Consider the following 25,917-nt stretch of genomic DNA (forward strand, 5'->3'; position numbering starts at 1 on the left):
TTGCATTTTTGGCGGGTGCAAAAAGTTTTGAGTCTTGGTTTTTTTTTGTGCAGGAAGTTGCCATTTTATGCTCCCATGATTGTGGTCCCAATGTAATTAAGTGCGACACTTTAGTTCCAATTCCAACGGCGCTGTTCTAATTTCGCCGCAAAATAACTTTATTTACATGAGTCTGCGTGTGTGATTTGTCATCATTTGCGAGATAGAGAAAAGGAACAGGGAAATGGGAGAGAAAGTCAGTCAACTTCAGTCTGTCTGTTCTGTGGTGGCGTTAGTTCTTTGTTTGAGCTTGGTTTCCCCATTCCATCGCATGTTCCCCGAAATTGCTTGGCTTTTCACAATGGCTGGCATTCCCGTTGGTGGACACTTTTAAATGACATTTTTGCGTAGTTTTCCGCCGTCCAAGATCCGCTGTCCGTTAATTTTAAACCGAGTTTTTCAGCATTGTTCGCTTCGCTTTTTTTTGTACAATGTTTTGATCCGTTTGCATGGTCATTTGTACTAATTTTCCGTTTGTTTTAAAACTAGGCACGCACGCTGGAGGGGCTCGCGTGAGATTAATGCAATTAAAGCTGGTTTAAACGATATATAAAGCGTTTTTTTTTTCTAATTTCTTTCCTAGCAAGATTGCTTTTATTTCGCCAATTTAAATTAGCACATTGACAGGAACGCATAACATACCGTCTTTTGTCACGAATACGTCGTGACACAAAGTCACGCGCTCATTTCTACTGGACTAACAAACAGGATATCCTCCTTTGTGTGCTGCATACTTTGGGGCGAACAAGTTTCTGCGGTTTTACCCCATTTCTACCCTTTATTGTAACGTATATTGAAATTGAGGCTAGTTCTTCTTGCCGTCTGGGAGCATTTGTTATTCTATTGTTCTTCTTGTTTCTCCTCCTGCCGACCGATAAGACAATTTAAAGTTTTTAAGTGGCTTAAGTGGCGTTCCCTGGAGCATCGATTAGGATAATGTCCTACCAGAAATTGAAGACGGCATGGCATTTATGGAAGTCGCAATCAGTTGAGGCTCAGCATATGGCGAGCAATGCGAGAAATTCGTTCAAACAAATAGCGGGCAAAAAAGAGCCAAGAATTTATCTGAACTCCACTCCGTTGTGATTCGTTTTCCTCTTTTTTTCCACTCATCCAAAAATAAAATGCGCACAGCGTAAACAAACAGTTGGTTGTGCCTCAATGTATTTTTTTTATTCTATGAGGGGGCCTACGGAATAAAATTTGTTTATACTGAAACCGAAGCGAGAAAAATATGCAAAAGGTCGATGGCGGGCTATATGTCTATGTATGTGCTTGATGGATGAGAAAAAAGGGGGAACATGTTCAGACACTTGATGAACAGCGCGAAATGTCTGAACAAAATACGCATAAATTCGGGGAAATCCAAGGATATGCGATCAAATCTTGCACTGATGGAATAATATTCAACCAACTCTGAGCCAATTTGGCAAATATGTTTCCCCTTTTAAATTTACCTAGCTTATTAGAAAAGTTCTTGTTCAAAAAAAAAAAAAACTAAAATCAAATTTTCCACAATTTTGCTATCGTTACAGGTAAGCTGGCAACATCAAAGCGGACTTCGGGCTATTCTAGACTTTCTACAGAGAATATCTGGCTCAGAGTCCAGCGTCTGCTCTTAATTATGCACTTCAAAGGCGGCAAATTCGACGATCCAAATTATTTGAACTGCGACCCGAAAAGTGCACGGTAAAGTGGGGAATTCGCAGGGGCGTGGAGAGAAAACTGAGCAGCCGAGCAGCTTAATTAAATTGCAATTTTCCCGCCGGCGACCGGCGACTACCAGCGTCGATGGCAAAGTCAGCAGGAAACTGCAAACGGACAATGGGAAATGGTGGCAAGGGGTGAAAAAAAAAACGGAAAATGGGGGACAAACGCTTGGGGCCCAACGCCCGTCGACGGGATCGCGCGAAAATTGCAAACAATAACAACAGCCAACTGAACTAAAAGTTGCCAAAACAGCGGCAGCAACAACAACAACAACGGAAGGCGGGAAAACTCATTATTTTCCCGAGGCACAAAAGGGGCATGAAAAATTCAAGAAATGTGCTGCAATCTAGGCAAACTCTTCAAATGAGAGATGTAAACGTAACTTGATGAGAGCGAATCAAAATAAGTATGTGCAATGCTTTCATTACGATGGATTTCCCAGCAGTTCCCCAGCATTTTTGAAGGGCTTGTGAGCCATAAATCCCCCTGCAAACCAAACTCAATCTCAATCAACTCTTGTCGACAAACTAATTTCTCTCCCGTTTGCTTTGTTCACTTCAGCTTTCCACTTTTCCTCTTCACATTTTCCGCTCTTGAGTTCGCACGCGTTTTATCGCTTGATTCTGTGTGCCAAATCTGCGAGAAGCAGTGAAAATAATTAGAATATTGGCTCAATTGTTCGGAAAATCCGAAAGACAGCCAGCGAGCTAGTGCCTGATAATCGGCATAAAAATCGATGGAACGATGTGCCCATCAATGGAAACGATAATGATGTGGATGCTTGGATACTGAAGATGTGGGTTCCCGTTTAATTGGGGCCCTTTCGCTTTGTAAATGGGCCTAGTCAAATGTGTTAAAAATATTGTTGCGGTTTTTTGCTTAGCTATCAATATTAACCGTTTTTTCTATTCTTTGTTGGAAAAAGAAAAGAAACAAATCGCTGGCTCATAAATCAAAGGCATTTATCTGGGCGGACAACCGAGATAAGCACATTTATAAATAAATAAATTTATCTTGCCAGCCCACGGGCAGCCTCTGAATGTTGGTAGAATTCCGTCCTTGTGGCTAATTAAATTGCCATCTGATGGCCAAGGCCGACTTGTCGACTATGACATTGTATGGGCAATCCTTTTATATAATTCATAGGACAGCTGCTTGTTCTTCTGTCTAATAAAATTCACACAAAAAAAGGCGTTGGGAAAAATTCCACACGGAAAAAAAATTATATAAGTTATTTATATTTTGACTTTAAACAAGTTTATCAGAGGGGCCACCGAAATCACTTATAAAGGTGCCTGTTGTACAACGTGGTTATTCGGAAAAAATATGTTGAGTAAATTTCCAAAACTCATAATATAAATATTTGGGGACTTTCAAAAGTCTAAGAAAAGTGCCTAAAAGAACACTTCAATAGTTTTTATTAAGAAACGACGTTTGACGTTTTCTCTTCAAGTTTAGTGTCGTATGTAACAATTTTTTTATTATTGTGCACTTTTACTTATTCAGCTCACTTGAAAAATAAAAAAAAAATGAGACAAGTAGAATTCGTTTGCTTGCGTGAGCTTTAAATATTATAGCATACTTTTCGGCGCCATCACTTTGTCGTGGGCGTTCGTGCGAAAATCCTTGGCAAGGCGAAAGAGCAAAAGGCAAATGTCGGACACAAGGAGACAGCGAGAAAGTATAGGAGAGAGCAGGAAAGGGACAGCAGAGAAAGCAGCACACACAATGACTTGCAGCTACTCCAATATTTACGTAATAAAAAATTCAATTTAGCGGAGAAAGTTTAAAAAACGATGGAGCGAAATTGGCATCGATGCGGATGTTGGATGTTGAATGTTGGATGTGGGCTATAGGATATCGCATCGCAGCGCTCGGGAGCAGCTGCAGCAGAGCCGACTAATGCGGATGCCCGCCCCTCTCATCGCACCTTAAAGAGATCCTTGAAGCACATCAATTTCAGTCCCCTGGCCATAAATTCGATTTGCAAGTGCAGGGCAAACATCTCCCGCAGAGTACCGCCAATGACTTCCTTTCACCCCAGTGTCTCTGCATCGATTACTGCCGGATAGTTTTTCCCCCGGAGAAATTCCGGTCGCTTCTCCCTCTCCCCTCTTCACTCCATTCGATCCCCGCCGGTTGTTCAATTTTCAGCTTGAAATGTAAAAAGTAAACTACGCAAAATTTGAAACTGATTGCGCCTGAGGCGAATGACAAACACACAGAAGGATGGATAGCAAAACATACACTCAAACTTAAAAGGTTTTTAACTGTTTTATAATATGGCAAAGGGGTGCCATAGAAATCACTTAAGGTTTGAAAGTGGCTTAGAATGGTGACAATAAATCTGCGGTGAAATATAGAACGTGCAACGAATTCTTAATTTTTTTTTTTTAAGTAGCTATAATGTAGGTATAAAATTAAAGAACTGTATTATATTTTTTGCATGGTATGGTAGTATTGTTTAAATGTAACTTTTGAGGCTGACAATATTTTGAACTAGAATCATATTTGAGTTTTGTGTAAAGCAATTACTTAAACTTTGAAATAAGCTTTTAAACTCAAAGTCCATTTTCGTATTAAAGGACATTTTGTAAAAAGGAAAAAAATTTCGAGTGCACTAACACCAGTCGTGTCATGTCTTGGCTGCCACTTTTGCTGAGATTCTCTGTTGCTCTCTTTGCCTTTTCTGAGAAGTACACAAAATCCTTGAGACTTGAACACTCTTGCAATACTGGGAAGATGGGTGATGGGCAGCTGCAGGGGACGAGGAGGGAGGCCAAGGTTCACGGGCTTTCACTGACCTCGGGAACTTACTCACCCAGCCGTGTGCCAATGTCTGTGTGCAATACACGGCGAATGCGTAATGCCAGACATTTCCCTATTTCCTCGGTCGTCTTCTCGGCTGATAAGCCATTTATGATTATTGCAATTGATTGGTGACTCGCCCGTCCATCAGCCTGGTCTGCGATTGATGATTACAACACGAACAAATTGCGACTCGCCTTCCGCCAGTGCCAATAAAAAATAAGTAATAGGCCAGGCACTCGATGAGCTCGTGTATCTGCAAGATACATTCGCAACTGCTGCTGTCGTTTGGTCAGGCGGTAAATAAATTAAATTTCCGCCACACTGTCATCAGGTGGAGCCGTCCAGCTCCCCTGCCCATGAATATTTCATTTGGTCAGGCTACTCAATCCGTCCGATTCTTTCCCCTTTGCACTTTGCTTTATTAGCTGGAAATTTATGGCGTATTTTGTATTTCCCGTGCGGCAATTGCATTGAAGCTGCTTCCTCCGTCAGCTGCTGGAAATTGCTTATCAATTTATGCAATGGAGGTGATAAATTTGTGCCCCGCCTGCTTGTTTATCCGTCGGCCGGCGCTGAAAGCGTGGAGTTTATGCAACCGCAGCTGCTGCCAACTGGCTGTTGCACTGACCCAATTCCTTCAGTCGGCCCAGGACGGGACTCTTTGGCCGCTGCCATTCCGCTATTTCTGTAGCTGACCGCAAACGCATCGCTAGCCATTTTTAGCCCGTTCCCTGTTCTGCCGCTAACATTATTGTTGCCATTCCACTCTATTTTCAGCATCCCGCCACTTGCAGACAAATAAAGACCACACGGCGAATAAAAAACCGTAAAGAACGTTTTTTTCATTTTATTATGTCTATTAAAACATCGTTAAAGGCAAGTCGTTAGGACTAAAAGTGAAATATTGACTACAAAAATTGTAAAATTTCAAATAGGTTAAAAAGGCAATTATGAAATTTTAAATTGTATATCACTGTACTTAGTACTTAAAAATCAATGATGTTGACTGCAAAAAGATTATAATGATTGAGAGGAAAAAACATATACATACATTTATTAATTTTTTCCATCTTTCAAGAGCTTAAAAGCAAGTCCGCTTGTGCAAAATAAATATTTGATTTAAAAAAAAATTTAAACTATTTGGATTGGGTTTACCCAATACTTTAGTATTAAACTTTTATTTTGTATTTCTTTTTTATTCTGTGCATCGGAAAGCCGTTCAATCGCAGCTGATAATTTTTGAATTGTTGAATCAGGGAAACTGGAGGAGAATCTGTGATACAGCGAGTGCTTAAGTAAATGGGGGCGAGAGGGCTAAGCCCAGACACTCAGGTGCGACAGCATACGGAAAACCTACTACACTTTACGTACGACAGTGAGCTAGGGAAACGAAGAAAATTGCCAAGAGAAATTATTTTAATTCCATCAACATCATGACAAAAGACGGCGCCGCTGGGGGCTAAAAAGTTGACGAGAAGAAACCCCAGAGAGCTCACGCCTAAGCATTTTCATTAGAGTGGTCGGGTCCTAAGTCGTCGACCTTTTCGGAGGGGACAAAGGGGAAGACGAAGAAAACATATTCATTTTGAGCGCCAGTTGGATTTTCTCGGAGGCGTAATCCTCGTGCGATTTGTAGTTTAATATGCATGGGAAAAGCATAATTTAATTTACATGATTATCCTGCGGGATCGTGACCGTGCTTCTTGGCCATATGCCTGTCACATGCTAAGCCTTGCATTGCCCGAAAGGGAAGCCGAAAAACAAGAAACACCTTCCTTGGGCACCTTCCTTCTCTTCAGCCGTCTATCTGGCCCTATCTATGCCCCACGCACATTTCTTGGCATCGGTTTCGGTCTGGGCCTTGGCTCCGACCTAATCTCCGCCTTTATCCTGGGGCCAGTTGGATTGTTGCGTGCGTGGCCAGGATTTGAGGTCAGCAATTTTATTTGTCCCTTGCCTGGCTTAGTCTAATTTGCCGTCTAATTGAAGCTGCACGCTGGCAAATGGCCCAGAAAGCTCCTGGGTTGGGGCTACCTAGCATTTGGATTTGATGGGTGCTAAGAAACAGGGGAATTTAAGTTGCTATAGATTTATAAGGATAAATAAAAAAAAAACAGCATTTGGCTTATACCTGTGTTATTTATAAATCGGATGCTAGTGTATGCCTAACAAAGGACTTAGCCCACCCCAAACAAATACAAATTTAAAAAATTTGTTGACAAAAGTTTAAAAGTTTTAATTTAATTTTTTTTTACCAGAAATTGTTTTTAACTATTACCCTGTTATATTTTATCGAAATCCAATTAAATTGTTGGATATTCGCAAAGAAATTAAATTTAAAATTAATTTTGCATGAGTAAAGCTTAACGTGTTCAGTAAACGAATTAATATTGCTTCTACCAGGTTATGCATATGCATAATTTCCGAATGCGGATTTTCCAAGCCATTTTTTTCGTTTCTCCGAGTTCAGTGAACGCTTTTTATGGCCAAATGAATTTTCGCACAGCTAATCATCCATTTTACGTTTGGACTCCATTTTAAATACGACTGCGTGCTCGATTTTTTTTATGGCGCGAGCCATAACGACAGCAACGAAATGTTGGCGCTAAAAAGCAAATTTGTACTCGCCACCCTTCTTTCGTAAATCGAAACACATGCAAAAATGAATCTTACGCCACGTTGTACCGTCGAACCAGCTGCTCGTAAAGAAAGGGAGATGTGGATAGAGATTTTTTGGTGAGGGGGTAGAAAAAGCTTTAGGAGAAAACGTAGAGGAGACCCCTAAGCTCTTTCAACTACAATAAAAAAAGTGTTTTTATGCGTCGCATTTCGCTCTGAGTACCTCCCTTTCCACTTTCTCCTCGCCCCCTTACTTAATTCGCAGTCGCAACACGAATTCGCTATGGCAAAGGACATCCGGCGGGACGACGCCTAAAAGCCGGCAACACTTAGCTGCAGGAAAGGGGCGTGGCGCGGCTGACAAACTTTAATTCATGCAACAAAACTGAGGCACTTGAATCTGTTTTAACTATCGTCCTGGCCATGCAGATTCCACATCTTCTACCCCCGTCGGCTGTGTTACCTGTAAAGTTTCTTGTGTTTTCTCCCAGGAGTGTGGGTTTATGTGTGTATGTGCTTGAGGTGTCACACCAGAGAGTTGACACAGGGGGGCGTGGCACTCGACCAGAGCAAATTAGTTTAGCTGAATGCAAAATGTGCGACAACTTTGGCTGACTGACTTAATGAGGCGCAGGTGAAGGGTTCACATGGGACCATACCATCCCCCAATCCAAAGCACATGCACTTATGCAGCGGGTTGAAAGGTGAGTGAACATACCCAAAGAAAATAGTCAAAGAAAACGCAAAAATTCTTTAAGAGACTAGAAAAAGAAAGAAAAAAACCACACTCGTGGTGAAACAGTTTAACATCTTTCATCGCTTTCCTGCTGACCAAATGTTATCCCTTTTTGGAGAATCCTTACAATGATCAAATATGCATCTTGTATAAGTATAAATCTCGACTTATAATAAAGTCAGAGAATTTGCCTTGACTGACTTTAGAAAATAATGACCCAAAAGCAGCTTAGAATTTAAAAATTACAATTTATGTATTCAAAAAAAAAAGTTACACTGATTTTAATGCGGCTACTATGTTTCGTTGAATTCATAAAATTTAATAGCTACATTCTTAAGAGTATAATCAATCACTGGATTTTCCAAAATATACGAAATAAATCAATTAATACATTTACAGTATTAATACAAGTACATATAAGAATAAGGTTTTTGGTGACTGTAAGAGTGTCCTCTTAATGACATGGGATAAGCTATATATGTCTCCACCTCTGTACTTCCCGCTTATGTGGGTGAAGGTTAACAGCATACATCCCAATGAGCCACCCTTTATGTTGTCAATGTGTAATGTTGGCCGACTAAAGTAGCTCATGCATAAACCAGTTCGTTAAAAATTTTGTTGCCCTCGAAGGAGGAAGACTGGGGCAATGATAAACTTTTACTCTGATAACTAACGGCAGGTGCAAGTGGGCGTAAAAAGGCAAAAAGGTTGGCGGACTGGCAGCCGTATACGTGATTTGCCTGTGTTATGACAAGTGAAATGGATACACAGAAACAGATGATGGGGTTTCCCCTCTCTGACCTTCACCCGAAAGTCGATAAAAGTTGTACTCTCTCTCGAGAGTGCTAATTTCAACCTTGTTCGAGAACTAATTTAAATTTAAATGATATTGTATTTTCAATTAGCATTTTCGGGACCTGAAGAGTCCAAGCCTATCGTACTTCTCTTTCGCCCACTCATTGAAACTCGAGCTGGGGCACTTATTGAAATTTATGAGCAAAGCTCTCGAAATGAAATTAAAGCGCTAATTTTGAACCTGTTGACCGACGCGAGCCAAACAAACATTCCGTCGGACAGCAGCGAACTTAACGCAATATTAGCCCTAATATACGAGAACGAGACGCCCACCAGCTTCAAGCTGGGGCCACAGATGTCCCCTCTCGAATGGTGAACGGTGAATGGGTGGCGGCGATGAGGTCGTCGAGAATGATGTGCAGAAAACGCTGGAAATTAAAAGCAAATAGCACGAGCTAGACAGAGCGGGTGGGGAACTGCCAGAGATACAAAGTAATTACACGGAGAAAAATGGGTCGTTATTAGATTTTTAACCTTTCCTTAAAGAGATTATTTTGCTTAAGTACAAGTCCAAATCACCAAAAACATCTTAGGCTTATCTTGCAAAGCTATCAGACTGCAGACTAATACATTACTTAGAACACAAAAAAAAAGTTATTTGATATTTAAAAATATTTATTAGGAAATGCGATTTTTTTTGCTTTTTAAAAAGTATGAATTTGGTAATTACGACTTCATTTTTCTTTAATTTCTCTCTCTGTAAATATTTTTGCGGAGGGTCAGTCGACTAAATACTAACGAAATGGATGGAAAAGAATGAAGGAGCCGCTTCAAGCAACCAAAGCTTGTTTGAACTGGTGCTGCGCGAGGGTGGGAAAGAGGAGGAAAGTGAGGAAAAGAGAAAGAGATGTATGCCATGTGACACACAAACACAAAACACACTGTAAACGAGCTGAAGAAGTACAAAAAAAAAACTGGGGACTTTAGAAGCTATTAATAACTGTGAAACGGTTAATCAAGAGTCACTCAAAGTGGAGCACAGCCATGGGCGTGGGTGGGTTAAAGGGCAGAGGGGCTGCACGGAGTGCCCCACTGACCAGGACAACCGTTCGAAGAACTCGCATGCTACTGAATGGAGAACACTTGTCCGAGTTAACTACATTTTGCTGCAACGAAAAGCCATTTCGCCATTAAAATCTAAATTGTGAGTTCAACGTGACCCGCTGTCGGCACTGCAAAAAATGGCTGTGTTTTCAGAAGAGATTATTTTTAGACAAGAAAGGCAAGCCGAAGATTGTATACCTCTGCAGCTATTGCAAAAATTACTAAACTAAAACTAGAACCAACAAAAAATTTAAAAAACAGCAAAGTTATATTTTTTTTTTCATTTATTTTTCGAATTGTTCTTATGCTATAGTCGTCCGATCCTACTTATGTATATACTACCTGCAATAGAAAGACAACTCTCCTTCACGGTGTTGCAAACTTCAGACTGAAATTGTAATACCCTCTGCAATGGCATAAAATGTACGAGAGAATCGGTAAAATTATAATTTGTTTTTTGTTTTTATGCTAGAGTTCGAAACAACCTTAATAAAGAAAGTCGGAAGAAAAAACTTTGTTTTTAGATCACACCATAATATTAAAAAACACTATTGAAAATAAATTATCAAACAGACTTTTATTTTCCTTCTTTAATTTAATAACAGTCTAGAAATACTTTGTCAAATAACTAGCTAAAAAATTTAATAATTATCTACTGTGTGTTCTTCTCCAAGTCCCACCCCATTTTCCTCGGAAAAACCCTTGTTTCTAAGCTGTTAAGTGAAAAATAAAAATGGCAGCTGCGTCTACTCGTTGGCTCGCCGTTTTCCCATTTGGTTGGCTGCTCACATGCAAATCATAAACAATAATGGATCTAATAACGCGAAGTCACGTGGGTGTGTGGAGTGACAAGGACGGAAATTGGGGGACAGAGAGCGCGCTACTCCCCTTGATAATGACCCTGTCAATGGGTTGAAAGCACTCAGCCACAGAGGGGTTAACTGGACATTTTGCTCATTTCCCTGCAGCTTTGTTCCAGTCTTTTTCTTTTTTTTTTTTTTTTGCCCCATTTTATCTTTGTTGTCTGTCTGCAGGCCTCACCTTCTGTCCCCTTATTTCGCGCTCTTCCCTCTCTTTCCAGCGTCTGCGTTTTCTGCGTCATATTTAACTCGTTTTATCTGGCGTCGTGTTCAAGTGTACGCTCATTATGAATATTATCGCGTGGCAGCAGGCAGAGCCCGCTTTGGCGCCCCCGATTTCCCAGCATATTTTCTTTTCATTTTCCGCTCTGCGTGGTTTTAAACTGTTTATTGAGTGTCAGCGATAAGAGTTCGCATATTTCATGGCGGGAATGCTAAACAGAAGTCCAAATGTGGATTATCTCCTAATTAAACCAAAGGCATTTTTAGCTGCACTTTTTGCGAATGCATTTCACGAGGGTTCGGAATGCCGCACAAAGAAATAGTGGTTCATTACCAGCCCACCCGGCAAAGGGAGAATCGGGATCCCCCGTCGACACATTCCAAATGCGCGAATAAACAATTTGGAAAGCTGACATAATGCCCGCATTAACCGACAAAACCGACAGCGAAAAATGGCAAATATTTGTGGCGGAAAGTACTCGTACATGTGGCAAACGGGGAGCCGAAATCGGGAAACAGAAAGCATCAGTAAAGAAGCATACCAAAATAAGCTGAAGAAGGAAAAAAATGAGCACGAAATGCTGTTCTATATTTGGCGTGGGCGGTGGTGCTGAAGTGGGCGTGCCACCGACAAACACTGAGTTTGTGCGCTGAATGGAAATATTGCACAATTTTATCTTTATTGCTCGCAATGTTGAATCAGTTGGGATAGTCCCTTGAACAAAGAGATGAATTCTATAGAACCAGATTTGTGCACCGAACGAATAGTATCAGTCTGAATTTATGTAGTTCAGCATGCTCAGTCGTTGCTTCAGCAAAATGTTTTTCAAATAGTTTTGTTCGTCGCAACATATGCCAAAAACAGCCCTTTACGTAGACCAGTCATTCTAAAGTGGCAAACTTTTTCAATTTATACCATACCTCTATTTTTAAACTTTTTCTAAAACTCTTTGAACAAGTTTAAATATAAAGTTCAAATCGGATCATGAAAACTTAAGGACTAAAAATGTTTAAAAAATGTGTTCATTTAATTACAAATTCAAAACAGTTATTTCGTATTGTTTCCTGTGTGTTTTGGGTTATCACTTCACACCCAAATGTGAGAGAGGTTCTTCCCTGTATCGATTGGTCATTTTGATTGATTGATTGCCGCATATTTTTTGGTCAGCCGTTGGATCATTAGCCTTTTGTCTCGCACAGTGACAAATTTGTCCAATTTCCCGCCCATTTATTGTACCGCCCTACCTTCCGCGGCAACAAAATATCGCTCGTCAAGATGCTGGCGTTGTCTCTTGGCAATGACCCAGACCTCAGATTGGTTGACTGCCACTTGAGAAATTCCCCAGCCATCAAATTTTTTGGCATTGCGTGAAAATTGCCGGGAAATTGCGAGCTCATCGATAAACTCGAGTGGCTAATATGAGTTATCGGAGCCGCTCGAAAAAGTCTCTCAAGTGCTCCGTCCGGCGTCAAGTGTTCACTTGTAAAGGAGCGCGAAATAGGGGGCGGAGATGCCCGATCAATAACGTAATTCAATTTCAATTGTACGTGAGCAAAAACAAAATGCATTTAAATTTCTGGGCAAATTGAATTAAGTTCGCTTTTCGCGCTGGCAGTGCGACCTTTCCTCGAATTAAATCATAAATTATTTCCGTCAAATGCAAAACAAATGAATGAGGTCGAAGGGGAGGACAGAAACGTGCACAATTTTAAGCTGAACAGTTTTAAGCTCTTTTCATTTTGGTCCGCTAAATGAATTTCCCCTGAAAGCCCGAAATGAAATTAAGCCTGCGTGTCCAATGTACAATGACCCTCGTTTTTCAACCTGCCAAACATGTCGAATATTATAAAGTTTCCTGTGCTTCAAATTTTAAAACATGTAAATTATTCGACTTGAAAACGGTACTTTCCTTAGCCGAGCTTAAATTTAAAACTTACAAAAAAAGCCTTTTAAATTCTCTTATATTTATTATTAAATTAAAAAAAGCTTTAATAGCAAGAGCTTAGTAGTTATCACACATGAAAAGAAGAATAATCTTCACCAAGCTTAACTCAAAATGCAGATAAACTTTGTTAAACATATATGATTTAAAATTATTTTTCTATTATGTATACTTATACTTGGATTATAAGTTTACAATTTTTCTATTTGATGAACTTATTTATCACTTAGAAGAGTTAAAACTTATATTTCACAATAGGGTATTCTGTAGTCTAGACTGAGTTCTGTCGGGTTCTGTATCGTTTTTTTTCCACGCTCTTTATAAACAGCATTTTTTCATTCAGCCCATGCAATTAGCAAACAATGCAGGAATGAAAATTCGAGCTTAACGCGTAATATCCATTACGGACATAATGTGAAAAGTAGAGCTAAAAGGGGAAGGAGGGTGAAGAAGTTAACCCTTTTCCCCATGCGAAAAGCCACAGGAAGGAGAAGAAGGAGAGGTTGAAAAGGAAGGATATTCTGCTCCTGGGGCTGCTGGTTTGCTCATGCATATGAGCATATGTCGGAAATTGTAACGATTACATGCCGGACACACACACAGGAAATGGCGTAGCCGCCCACCACCCACTACCCACCTTACCGCCCACTTCACCGCCACCCGACCGCCGATGATCGCCATTGATTGCTTACATTTCGGGTTGCGTGAAAGTATAGCATACATAACCGAGCAAATTTGTTTTTCCTTTCACATATTTTCATAACAATTACCTGATTAAAATGGCCCTTTAATGTCCCGCCGACAATGATTTAATGCATTTTTAATTAAAATAAGTACGTCAAGTGCTCCCGGGTATCAATCGTCGGTTGACTAATGTAATTGAACCCGAAATAAGTCATTAAAAGTTTGTTGCCATGACTTTTGCAGTTGCACTTGGCGCTGGGCAAATCCGGCGAAAATGTTGAGAAGACGTTGACGTTGGCGCAGCTCATTATAAATTTGTTGATGCTGCATATCTTGGGCTGCGGAATGGCAGGATGGACGGATAGTTGGATAGCAGGATAGCAGGATGTGCTGCGCTCGCTTCCTTTCAGCCATCGAAGCAGAAGCTCAGAAGCTCCTTTTGCTTTGGCTTGTGCATATCAGCAGCTTTTTATGCTTACCGCAGCTAGGAAACGAAGGGCGGGGCATTTTTCGCCCACTTTCCTTCAGCCAGCTGCTGCCTCAACACATTTCATTTTCATCTTTGCTCCGGCAGCCGCAGGGAACTTGTCTAAAAATCACGCATAATTTATTTACCATAAACAAGATGAGGAACAAGAAAAGCCGACGATGGCCGCCTGTCAACTGGAATGGCAAAGGAGCGGGGGGCACGTTCGGGGAAAGACTGCAATAAGGCCAGACAGAGGACGGTAAGGTATGGCATAGCATTTTGGAAGCCAGCCCAGATTGCAATAAAAACATCAAAAATGCAACAATGCAGGATGGGGAAAATGGAAAATGGGAAATGGAAAAGGGGGAACAGAAAATCAAGGACAAGCAATCAGCTGAAAAAAAGCAAAGCGAAATAAACCAACTAAACTCGATTGAAGCTGCAGTGCAATAAAAATCGCTTTATCTTCATTAAGTCGAGCAAGATATCGTTGCAAAAAATAACACACACTTTTGCACAGAAGACAAACAAGCGAAAGAGAGAGCAGGAGCTACCGCATTGAATAATAAATGCAACGAAAATAAAAATAACAGCTCTTTGGAGGAAAGGCAGAGAAAGGCGGAGAAAGGCCGAGGAGGACGACGGCGAGATGGAGGAGAAAGGAGGCGTGGGCGTATAAAGTACATGACGCAGGGATAAATGGTGGAATCATGTACACGTACACCAGCACACACACACCCACACACACGGACGTCAAGGATAAAGGTAGCAGGATGGCAGGTGAAGGGCTGAAAGTGGATACCACATGCATTGTTGCCACTGTCTGGGTGTGTATCTGTGTGCTGCTCCAACTTCATGTCCTCCAAGGACTCTCCGCCTCCACCTCCACCTCCCTCCCACTCGCCCTCCTCCTCTTTTGGCTCAAGCACAAACGAACCGAAGCGTTGCGAAGTTATTGCAGCGAGCTACGAAGCGAAAAGCCAGTTCTTAAATGGAATCCACTGGTCACAGCGGCAACTTCCTGGCTAAATTACATTTGGGCTTAATGATCAGGTGGACAGAAATGAAAACCACTCAACGTTTTCCCCAAAAAGGTCAAACGACCATTATTGTAATTTGTAATGTAAGTACTTATCGTCAACGATTACAAGCAAATTGAGCTATGCAATATAATGCTTGATTAGAACAAATATTTGTATTACACTTGTACAAAAAGTTCAGAAAGATTAAGGAAACAAGCACTTGCCGACCCATAACTTAAACTATTAAAATTTATCTTCTCTCATTTTAATTTAATTTTTGAACAGGTCATTTTACCAATTTACGTAAAATAGCTAATGCTACTTTCTCTATTAATCTCGAAAAAGTGACTGATTTTTCATTTGCAAAATATTTATTTATCTCAAATGAGTTACAATATTATTTATTTTTGCCTGGCTGTTATTATTATATTTTGATAGCAGAAGTGTTTTCTCATATACAAGTATACGTTTGTATATTAATTTTTATTTTAATAAGAGTTAAGATTTAATATGAAACACATAAGAGTGCTCCTATTTAAAGATTTATTTTTCTTTCTACACTTTAAGTCAGTATATTTTTCATTACATTTTTTAGAACATGCATTATTTTCTGCATAATTATTTATTATTCAGCTTTCAACAGTGAGCAGGAAAATCGAAACCGATTTCAGTTGGCCTTCTTGCCTGGCAGCCTTTTAATATTCCTTGCAGCCACTCGCAGGTTTCCGCTTGATGACGTCGACGATGATACGGATTGCTGATGGGAAATGGATTGGGTATGAGTATGGGGATTCCGGGGTGTCGTGGTTCCACCGCCCACATTATTGTTCTATGCAAATACTGTGGACCGGGTGGCTGCCCGGGGGTAAATTGTGAAGTGGTTACAATGCATTTTTATGTGCAAGAGCGCGCGCTAAAAATTTATTGAAAACGAGCAGGAATATTTGCATGAATGAAGATGAACAGAAAGGCGATGCCCCAGATGCTGCAGGTGTGCAGCCAATCAAAAATTCCCCCCATATACCTTTTAAATTTTACATACTTTCATTGCCTTTTTGAGAGTCGCAGTATTGATTTATGGAAATCTCTGAATTCTTGCAGGCCAAACGGATACAGAGCAATGAGCTGGCCGCCATCAAGGTCATCAAGCTGGAACCCTCCGACGACATACAGATCATCCAGCAGGAGATCATCATGATGAGGGACTGCCGCCACCCGAACATCATCGCCTACTACGGATCGTACCTGCGAAGGGATAAGCTCTGGATCTGCATGGAGTTCTGTGGCGGTGGCAGTCTGCAGGACATCTACCAGGTCACTGGACCCCTCACCGAGGTCCAGATCGCCTACATGTGCCGGGAGACTCTCAAAGGACTCGAGTACCTGCACTCCATGGGAAAAATGCACCGCGACATCAAGGGTGCGAATATCCTGTTGACGGAGTACGGTGACGTTAAACTGGCGGACTTTGGGGTTTCGGCGCAGATAACGGCCACAATTAACAAGCGCAAGAGCTTCATAGGTAAGTGGTTGTAAATGACTCTGCAACGGGCAAAACTAACAATACAGAATTAAACCTATGAAGATTGAAAGGACTTCCCAGTCAGTAGTACCTACTCGGTCAATATGTTTTTACTCTTGAATTTCCAAGAAAACATTCTTACCGTGGACTTATGTAGATTGAAGAAGAGATTGATTTGCCAGTCAAGTAGACGATGGGAAATGCTTGTTCAGCACACTTTTTTGCAGCAGTGACAGCTGCGAAATCGTTTGCCATCAAAGGCACTCGCCGGCGAAGTCAGAGTTCGAGTTCGAGTGGAAACCTTGGAAATATGAACGGTGGGCGGAGAAAGGTGTGTTGCCACACAAAGTGCTTATCATTATGAGATTCGGTTTTGTGCGCACAGCGAGGCATCAGAGCAGAAAAATGCGAGGAGCGGGTCCTGACAGCAGCAACAATTGCGTTTAACGCTTCTAAACGCTCCTCATCCAAAGAACAGCTGTCAGAAATGACAAAGCACAAATAACACAAAGTAACACTGAAAGGAAATATAAAAACTAAACAAAGAGTGGAATATCAAGTATACGTCCGAGTGGTTCCATCTCGAAGCACTTGGTAATGGTCAAAAGCCTGAATGGAGCCTCCAATTGAATGCAATTCAATTAGGAGTAGCATTATAATGGCTTCTGCAAGGAATTCTCAAATATAATCAAAAAGCGATGGCGGTTCCAAAGGGAACAATTCAATTTGCAGAATATTTCAAATGCAGGCGAAGTACAAAAATACAAGGAGCCTGGCAAACTGGACAAAAGTAGACGACCTAGCAGGTGGCCAGTCTGGCTCTTTGTTTGCAATCGTTTGGGGAATGGGTGGGAGCTCCTTCCCCTCTTTGTTGTCGTCCCAAACTGAAGCACAAAAGCAAATAATTTTTGAAAAATGTCCCAATTGGAGAGTCGTCGACTCAGTTTGGTGGCTACTTCTTCAGCTTCCGCAGGCGTCTTTAACCTTTCCTTTTTTCCACTTCAGCTGCTTATTTTTGTCACTAATAGATTTCCACTTCTCCTACTTCTTTCGAAGCTTTTCTGCTGCAGTGAACAGCGTTAAGCTGCTTTCCCAATCTCAGTAAAGGTAATTTCCCAGCAAGCTAAAAGGGAAAAGGAGCACTTGAAAAATATATCAATGTCTTTGGTAAAAGCCATAAATTTCAGCAATAAAATGTTAATGGCAAATTCAGTAGTTTTCCAGAAAAATGTAAATGTTTTTTTTTTTAATTTTTTTAAAGCCTTGCTGGGGGTGTTGTAATTTTACTTAAAGGCTGGCAAAACAGACATTCCCTATAAAATTATTAAATAATTGTGCAGCATTCCCGATTTATCCTTGCTTTTACGCAATCCTCGTCTTTTAGTTTGAAAGCAATTTTGATAAAGTAACGAACAAAGCGGAACGAGCAGGATTGAAATTTAATTGCATCAAATATATATAACCTCCTTGCAAGCATAAGCATTTAAATTTTTATAAAATCAAATAATAATTTTTTTGTTTTTGCTTCCGAGTTGGCTTTTTTTATTGATTTTCCCCACGCTGTGCTATTTAAATGCTTGCCTAGGGCTTAAAGCTGACGATGCCGAGTCAACGTGTCGTATACGCAATTTGAATGTAAATAGCAACTTATCAGTCACAGGCCATGTGCGGCAGGAAAATAGGGGTTTGCAAGGGGGTGTAGTTTGTCATGACAACTTGCAATCTTCCGACGAGCAGAAGAAGCGGCGATGATTTGCATTAGCTACCATTTTTTTCTGTCGTCATGGCAGAGACTTTCAAGTTCCAAGACTTTGCAAATGAGATTTTGCGGTCACGCGACCATCAGTTAAGCCCAAGAAGTTCCACCGCCCACAAGCACCACTGGTTCGCTCACAATTAATTATTTCAAATGCTGGCTATGCACTTAATTAAAATTCTCACAACCCTTCATCGGGCCGTTGACACTGGCCAGCTAATTAAGTTATGACAGCTGGATCCTCATTCTTCATGTCCTTAAAATTGCCGAGAGGAAGGCTATGAAGCTTAGAGTTCTGGCGCCATTAAAATCAAAGCCAAGTTACTGTTCATGACATTTTCAGTCAATGGCGGAGAGGCACATAAAAACCGGCATCTGATTTGATTTCATTTACGCCAAATTGGATTTATCCCACTCCGACTAAGCAGCTTCATTTTTAATGCCGTCTTTTGTCCTTTGAGTCCGCCGTAAAAGCGAAAAGCTGCTATAAAGCAAGCTCGCAGCGCTAATTTGATTTCTGATTTATTTGTATGGACAAGTCCGCGCAGTTGGAAGTGTGTGTGTGTGTGTGTGATTAATGTGCTGCAATTTGTGCAGCGAAAAATAGTAAAAGAAAAAAAATATATATATACCATATATAGAAAGGGAAGAGGCAGCCATAAGTTTAACGACCTTGAGGTTGCTATGGCTTTTGTTTCCTCTTGTTCTTTGTTGCCACTTTTGGTTGCATTTTCATGACGTTTTCGAGCTGAGCGAGCATCTTTTGTGGCATGTCAATGTGGCGGAATGTGCAGTGCCAGCGACAGGGTGCTAAGGGGATTGACGGTATACTTTCTGGGGAGTTGATGGGGTGGTCGATTGTACAGGATCTCCTTCTATCGCCCTGTGTTTGTATGAAACTGCCAAACAATGTGACGTCCGCTTACTGTTATCACTCCGAGTGCTCTTCACTCCAGCTCCCTCTGCCATTGTGTTTGTTGCCATTCCAGCCGTTGTTGCGACTGCTGTGACAAATGTGGTGACAAGTACACACACCCACTCTTTTATCCGTCTATCCTGCATGTCTGCATAGGAGCACGAGGTCAACCCCGAATCGTTTGTACCTCATGCATATGTACATAAGTCGATTGCTGAGCTTCCATCGATTGTTAGAATGACAGTAAATACTCGTCTGATCCCAGATATGTCTCTGGCTCTTTGTGGTTGCATATTTTCAGACGAACTGAAAACACACAAATTGCTTGTTACAGCAGAAACGAAATATTTTATAAGCCCACAGATTTAATGCAATTCGCTCAGCTCTGATCATCAAGGCCATATTAATCATAAAGTGCTGAAATTTAGGGTTGGTAAAACCATCGATAGCATCGATGTTCGAGCAATTTAGCAAACAAAACAACTTTTTATTATTGTACATTTTAAAGAATATTAGAAGTATACTGCGGTACATTTCTAAAAACTTGCATTTCCAAAAAGAATATATTAAATATATATGAAAATACCAGTTTGAAAGCTGATGTAAATAAGAATTTGTTATAACATCAGCATCAAATAGAATAAGTTAATAATTTGGATTCGTTTTAGTGATATTTCTAACTAAAAATTTTCTGTACTATCGATAATCTCGATAATGACCACCACCGATAGCCAAAGCTACCGATGTTTTACTATCGATGTTTTACCTACCCTAGTGCCATTTGTATAGTTTGTTTTGTCGCAAATGACTGTCGTTTACCAGTTCCTATACGGATAAATACCAAATAATTTAAATTTGTAATTTCTGAGTCCTTAAATTTCTCTTATCGAAGAATCAATAATTCAGCTCCCTTAAATCCTTAATGCTTAAATATTTCAGATCCTGAACATTGAAGTTTATTTATATTACCCCGTTGATATTATTTTCTCAGTGGCTTTTTGTCCTTGTAGCCAAGAAAAACAAAACTCAATGCCAACAACAGAGATGGAAAAGGAGTCTGAACTGGCGGAGAAAATGAGGAGAGGGATAAAAAAAAGCCAGAAGCTTGGGGGTGGCGACAGCCTGACGCTTTTATTATTCAATAAAAAGGTACTTACGTTTGTGTTTAGTGTCATTAACAAGTCAATGGCAACACACGATGAGCAGAAACTTCCACCTCGCTGGCTTTGAGTTGTACCGCCCACCTCAGGGCCCCGCCCCACAACCCCCAATTCGCTCATTCAGCCGCAGTTATGCCATAAAGATGAATATGCGTATGTGTGTGGGCTGTCCTTAATGTTTCCCAGTTCGCGAGTTGACGGAAATGCGTCTTGGCATTAAATAGATGCAGCCTAAAAGCCTGCCATCGTTTTTTTCTACCATTTGCCATTTAATTCTGCTGCCGCCTGTCTCCTTTAATTCCCGTATTCTTTTTTTTTGCTCCTTTTTGCAGCAATTAACAAAATGATACTTGACTGGCTGTTGCTGCTGTCACTTTGTGGATAAAATTGCTTTCCCCTTGCTCTGTGTCTGTGTCTGTGTATCAGTATCTCTGTGTATGCACTTGTTTGCGTTGCCCTTTAATTAAATGCATGCGAAAGTTCAGGGAATTCGCATTGCTGCAATGCTTTTAAGTCAGACTCCATTCCGCATCATTTTGCCGGATCGAAGTTCAAACAAGAGCGGAAACAATGATGACGAAGCCCCGGGCGAAACCCAAAACGGTATCTTAAACTTGGCCCGTATCAAAGAGCCGGCATCAAACTTGATTTTCCACCTTCGTTGTGGTTTAATTAAATTGAAAATACAATTAACTGCCACGACGACTTCACTGCCACTTGTCAAGTGAGGGGAAAATTAATTTTCTCGGGGCGACATTCATCCAGGGAAACTACTCCAGCAGATGCTGTTTCCATGGTTGTTGCTATTGCTGCTGGCTCGGCAAAATTGTTGCCTCGCTGCAACATGGCGTATGAGTAATGGACGCATTAGCCCCCACTCCTTGCGATCGTAAAACGTGCGCCCAAAATGAAGCGCCAAAATGTGTCGCAAATGTTCCCATGCTACTTCCCTTGCTTTGATTACCTTGCTCTGCATAATTCAGCAATTTGTTTATTTGCACAATTGTCACATTGAGGCATAAAAAACGCTAATTAAATTAAAAACGACACTTTCCCAACGAATGAATAAATGACACCAACATAATCGGCAGCAATGAAATTAAATGTGTGAATGTTGCATAATTAGCTGGGCCAGCAAAAAAGATGCTATTGATAGCTGTGATAGTAATTCAATCGCTTATTCTCTTATTTTGATCCCATTTTAGGCACACCCTACTGGATGGCTCCCGAAGTGGCAGCCGTGGAGCGAAAAGGTGGCTATAATCAACTTTGTGATATTTGGGCCTGTGGTATAACCGCAATCGGTAAGTAGCTTAATTTCATATACCTATATTTCATTCTTATTACTTTGCTTTCATTTCTATAAGGAATAATGGAAATTTATTTATAATAATTTTTATAGTTTTAAATACTGAAATACTACAATTTAAATTATTTAAAATGAAAAACTTCACATTTAATGGTGCAAAAAAGTATTCTGCAATCTTATATATCGATCTTGTGGAATGCATATTTATAAACTTTTTTCACTTTATAAAAAAAAGTTATTAATATACTCCTTTAATTAATATATGTAGTTAATATCAAACTTTTTTAACAAACTGTCAATTAAATTATTGAATTTAATGCATTAAATAAAGGCGGGGGTGGAGATAGTAGGGATAGCCAAACCGAGCTGCTCTTTAGGGTATTATTGTGACAAATTCCATTATTACGTAAAAAATGTCAAGAAATTGACAAATGCTTATTTGATGGAAAGGCATATCATTTATCCTTTATATAAGCACAATAATTCAAAAAAGAGATAAACGGAAGATTTATTTTTTTAGTTTTACGTATCTAACTGCTATAAAACCGCACCAAATTCGGTGTGCATTTCAAATAAGGGGATTAGATGACAATAAAGCTTTTTGAACATTATCGGCTGTAAAATAATAAAAATTTGTTAATGTCTAAAATAGGTTCCAATGCGTTTCCTGCAACACTAGGTAAAGAAGTAGTTTTAAGTAAATGGGTTTAGTAGATTTTGACAGTCGTGTGTACACGACTTCTCACCTTCCCTTAAGCTAGAAGCTTAAGCAGGTATATTTCTAAGGGTTTAAATGTTAGGTTTAAAATATTCGGGTTTGGTTAACAACCGATAAAACTCTATTTTCACCACCAATACAAATACATAATAGCTTTGAAAATATTTGAATTAGGTTGTTAACTCCAAACGTTTTTTGTCACTACCAAAACAGAGCTCGCCGAGCTGCAGCCACCGATGTTCGATCTGCACCCGATGCGGGCCCTCTTCCTGATGTCGAAGAGCGGCTTCAAGCCGCCCACCCTGAACAACAAGGACAAGTGGAGCCCCACGTTCCACAACTTCATCAAGACGGCGCTGACGAAGAACCCGAAGAAGCGACCCACCGCCGAGCGCCTGCTGCAGCACCCCTTCGTCCAGTGCGAGATGTCCTTGCGAGTGGCCAAGGAGCTGCTGCAGAAGTACCAGAGTCCCAACCCGCAGTTCTACTACTATCTCGATGGCGATGAGGAGGTGAGTTTTAGTGTTAGTGTTAGTGTTAGTGGTCGGCTCCTGGGGCGAAATGGGGCCAGATAAGTCTGGGGATGGCAGCAGCCACTTGGCACCTCTAACGTAATTTATTTACGCTTTCAGAGGATAGCGGAAGAACTTAAAAGAAAGTTTTTCTTAAGCTAAAGCTCTCCCAGAACATTTCAGCTGCGGTGCGTTCAACGATTTAGTGCGCCATTAGACACTTTAGAAACCCTTATGGCTTAGCCCCTAAGTTCGACCTAATTAATTGGCCGCCAAAGTCGGTCAAACTAATGCAGCTGTCTAGACAGCCGGCCTGAGGCTTATTGAACGACATTTGCAAACCCGAAATCAAATTCAAGTTTAATGATTTTGCCAGCAGGGACAGCCATTTTAAAGACATTTTCATGGCGGAGCGGAGCCTCTGAGGGTCCGTTCCCGTCAAGTCATAAATCTTCAATTTGTTTGGATGTTTTGCAAACTTTTAGCAGCGGCTGGCAAATAAGTTTCCCTGCTAGCTTGCCTACACTTACATATTCAAATTTTACTTAGCTTGTTTTCTTTTCTTTTCTTGCAAAAAATAACGCATCAAGCTTAAAAATCCCAATATGATTTTGATTTATGAGATTTTATCGCAGGCGGAAACTTTGTCACCGAATGAGTGACGATAGGGAAGTTTGTGGCCCCTTCTCCAGCTGGGTTTAAAAGTCTCCTTTCTTCGTTTTATTTTTTTTCAGTCTGTGGCCGGTGTGCCGCAGCGCATTGCCAGCAAAATGACGTCACGCACTAATGGCGTCCCAGCACAAAATCACACACTAAAAACAGGTGAGTCGATAGGTAAAATCGTTAAAAAATACGGAAAGAATTTTATGTTAATAGTTATTAAAATTTTCTTGATCACAATTTAAAAGTTTTTAAATTATTAAAAAAAATGTAATACTATCAACGCTATAAAAACATTGAAATATTGATAAAATAATTATTTATTGATTTAGTTAAAAGATTATCCCATTAACGAATACACTGTTTGGCACTTTTGTAGAGATTATAAATCTTTCAAATCCCATTAAAAAGTGATTTTTATCACTTATAACACCTTTTCTTATATCTCAATATAAAATAAATAATTGTGATCATTTTTAATGAAAAGCTATATTTAACTGGCATAAAAATAAACCGATTTGAAAAATAAATTTGATTGTAAAATTATTTATTTTTTTTTTGTTGAGTAAGTACCCCTTACAATTTCTAATCGCTCTTTTCTTTTCAAATTTTGTTCCCAAGGCATGACGACGAACTCCACGTGGAATGAGGGATCTTCTAGTCCCGAGACGTTACCCAGTGACATGTAAGTGCAGTCGAACCTTTCCTAACGCTTTTCTCTGCGGTTTGCCCGGACCTATGCTAGTTTTGTCTATGGTTTTCTTACTTGCGAGACGGGTTAACTCCGCTTCAGTTTTGGTACTTCGGTTTCAGTTCTCACACTATCACACACAAAACACACTCCACTATGTACATACACTTGTAAACTAAATGCAGCCCATGGATTCACCAGCTTGAAAATCACCCGGAACCAGTTGGGAATTTTCCCACAGGGATGGAAAGGCGGTGGGGTAGAAATGCATCAGCCAAGCCATTGGTCAAACCATTAGTTATACAATTCTATAGCCACTTCTCCTTTTTTTCTCTTTATTCTTGTAGTCCCAGCGCCGAGCGATCAAGACCGAAATTGAGCGGCACCCTGATTATGAACATGTCTTTAAGGTTAGCCAAAAAGGGCTATATTCCAGCTGCTAACCGAACTGCATGGCATGTTGTGCTTTTTATGCTGGCCCAAAACTTAAGGCCGCAGCACGCGCGCTGTGTAATTTGCTCGGAACTTTGGGCTTGTGCGAGCGCAGTCAATTTTTTAGTTGCACGTTTCCCGGGAGCTGTGTTTACTTTCGCATTTTGCTGCATTTTCATGTGTATTGCTGCTACACACGCTTGCGCTAAGTTGCCGCTACGTGTCTGCCTCGGAAAATTCCGGACCGCCCGCCCGTCCGGCGACTTGTGAATTTTTCATCCACTCAACGGACGAGTGCGAATCCCAGTCCCTGTTCCAGTACCGGCCCTATTCCCAGTTTCATTCTCGGATGTATAATTGCAACCTGGCTTGCATGATTCCCAGGGCGGGCTTCAAACTTGTGGGCTATTTAATTGCCAGCCAGAAGTAATTACGTCAGGGCGAGAGGCCCGCCCAAGTACGCTGCAACATAATAATAATAAGCAGCCTCAGCTCCCGGATCAGAGTGGCTCGGAAAACAAGAAACTTGCAAGAAACGCGATGAAAAATTGGGGCTACAATGGCAGCAGATAGATGGCAGGACTCGAAACTGGCCGTGAGTGGCGGGTTTTGGGGGGCGGCAGGATAAGTTTTCAAGAAATCAATTAACGCAGCAGCTAACTAGAGCGGGAGCAAAGAATAGATGGATGGCATATCAAGCATACGCCGCGTGGCACGCAACTTCAGCTTCAAATGAGCGATTGCAGACAGAAAAATGCTATTCCAGTTGATTGCTTCAGAATTACTAAACAATTTAGTTAGTATCGTTTGCTTTAGATTTATTTTTTAAAGCTCTAACAACTTGTGATCCACTTCTTAGATTATATAAAAACCTATTGTATTTCTCATTTTATAAAGACAAAATTCCATTTCACTTAATCTCCCAACCTTCTAATTGATATACAAAATGTACTTCATAAAAGTATTATTTTGACTAATCTTTTTAAAATCAAATCAAATTGAGTGATAATTTTAACAATGAATCTCAAGTTATTTTAAAGTTTCAAATAACAAGTGATAAAAACAGATTGAATGAAATTCTTAAATTTAATATATAAATCCACAGAGTTGAACATCCATTTAGTTGGTATTTCTCTCTGTGTAGTCGCCGGATGAGGCGCCATTTGTCATTTTAAATGATTACACATTGTTCTCCGCTGATGGAGGGGAGTGGCACGTTTAATAAGC

General features: G+C 40.5%; 2 protein-coding genes across 2 annotated transcripts in view; one reads left to right on the forward strand and one right to left on the reverse strand.

Moving 5' to 3' along the window:
• Positions 1–25,917, reverse strand: part of LOC128256765 (zinc finger protein 33A) — a 181,192-nt gene that overhangs the window by 81,919 nt on the left and 73,356 nt on the right. The gene's annotated exons all lie outside the window — the stretch shown is intronic.
• LOC128256756 (mitogen-activated protein kinase kinase kinase kinase 5) overlaps positions 1–25,917 on the forward strand; it is a 53,817-nt gene that overhangs the window by 18,558 nt on the left and 9,342 nt on the right. The window contains 5 exon segments of the mRNA XM_052987313.1: positions 16,116–16,536; positions 21,574–21,672; positions 22,609–22,907; positions 23,642–23,729; positions 24,189–24,252. Coding sequence (XP_052843273.1) covers positions 16,116–16,536; positions 21,574–21,672; positions 22,609–22,907; positions 23,642–23,729; positions 24,189–24,252 — 971 coding nt within the window.

The sequence above is a fragment of the Drosophila gunungcola genome, assembly GCF_025200985.1.
Source record: "Drosophila gunungcola strain Sukarami chromosome 2R unlocalized genomic scaffold, Dgunungcola_SK_2 000027F, whole genome shotgun sequence".
NCBI classification, from domain to species: domain Eukaryota; kingdom Metazoa; phylum Arthropoda; class Insecta; order Diptera; family Drosophilidae; genus Drosophila; species Drosophila gunungcola.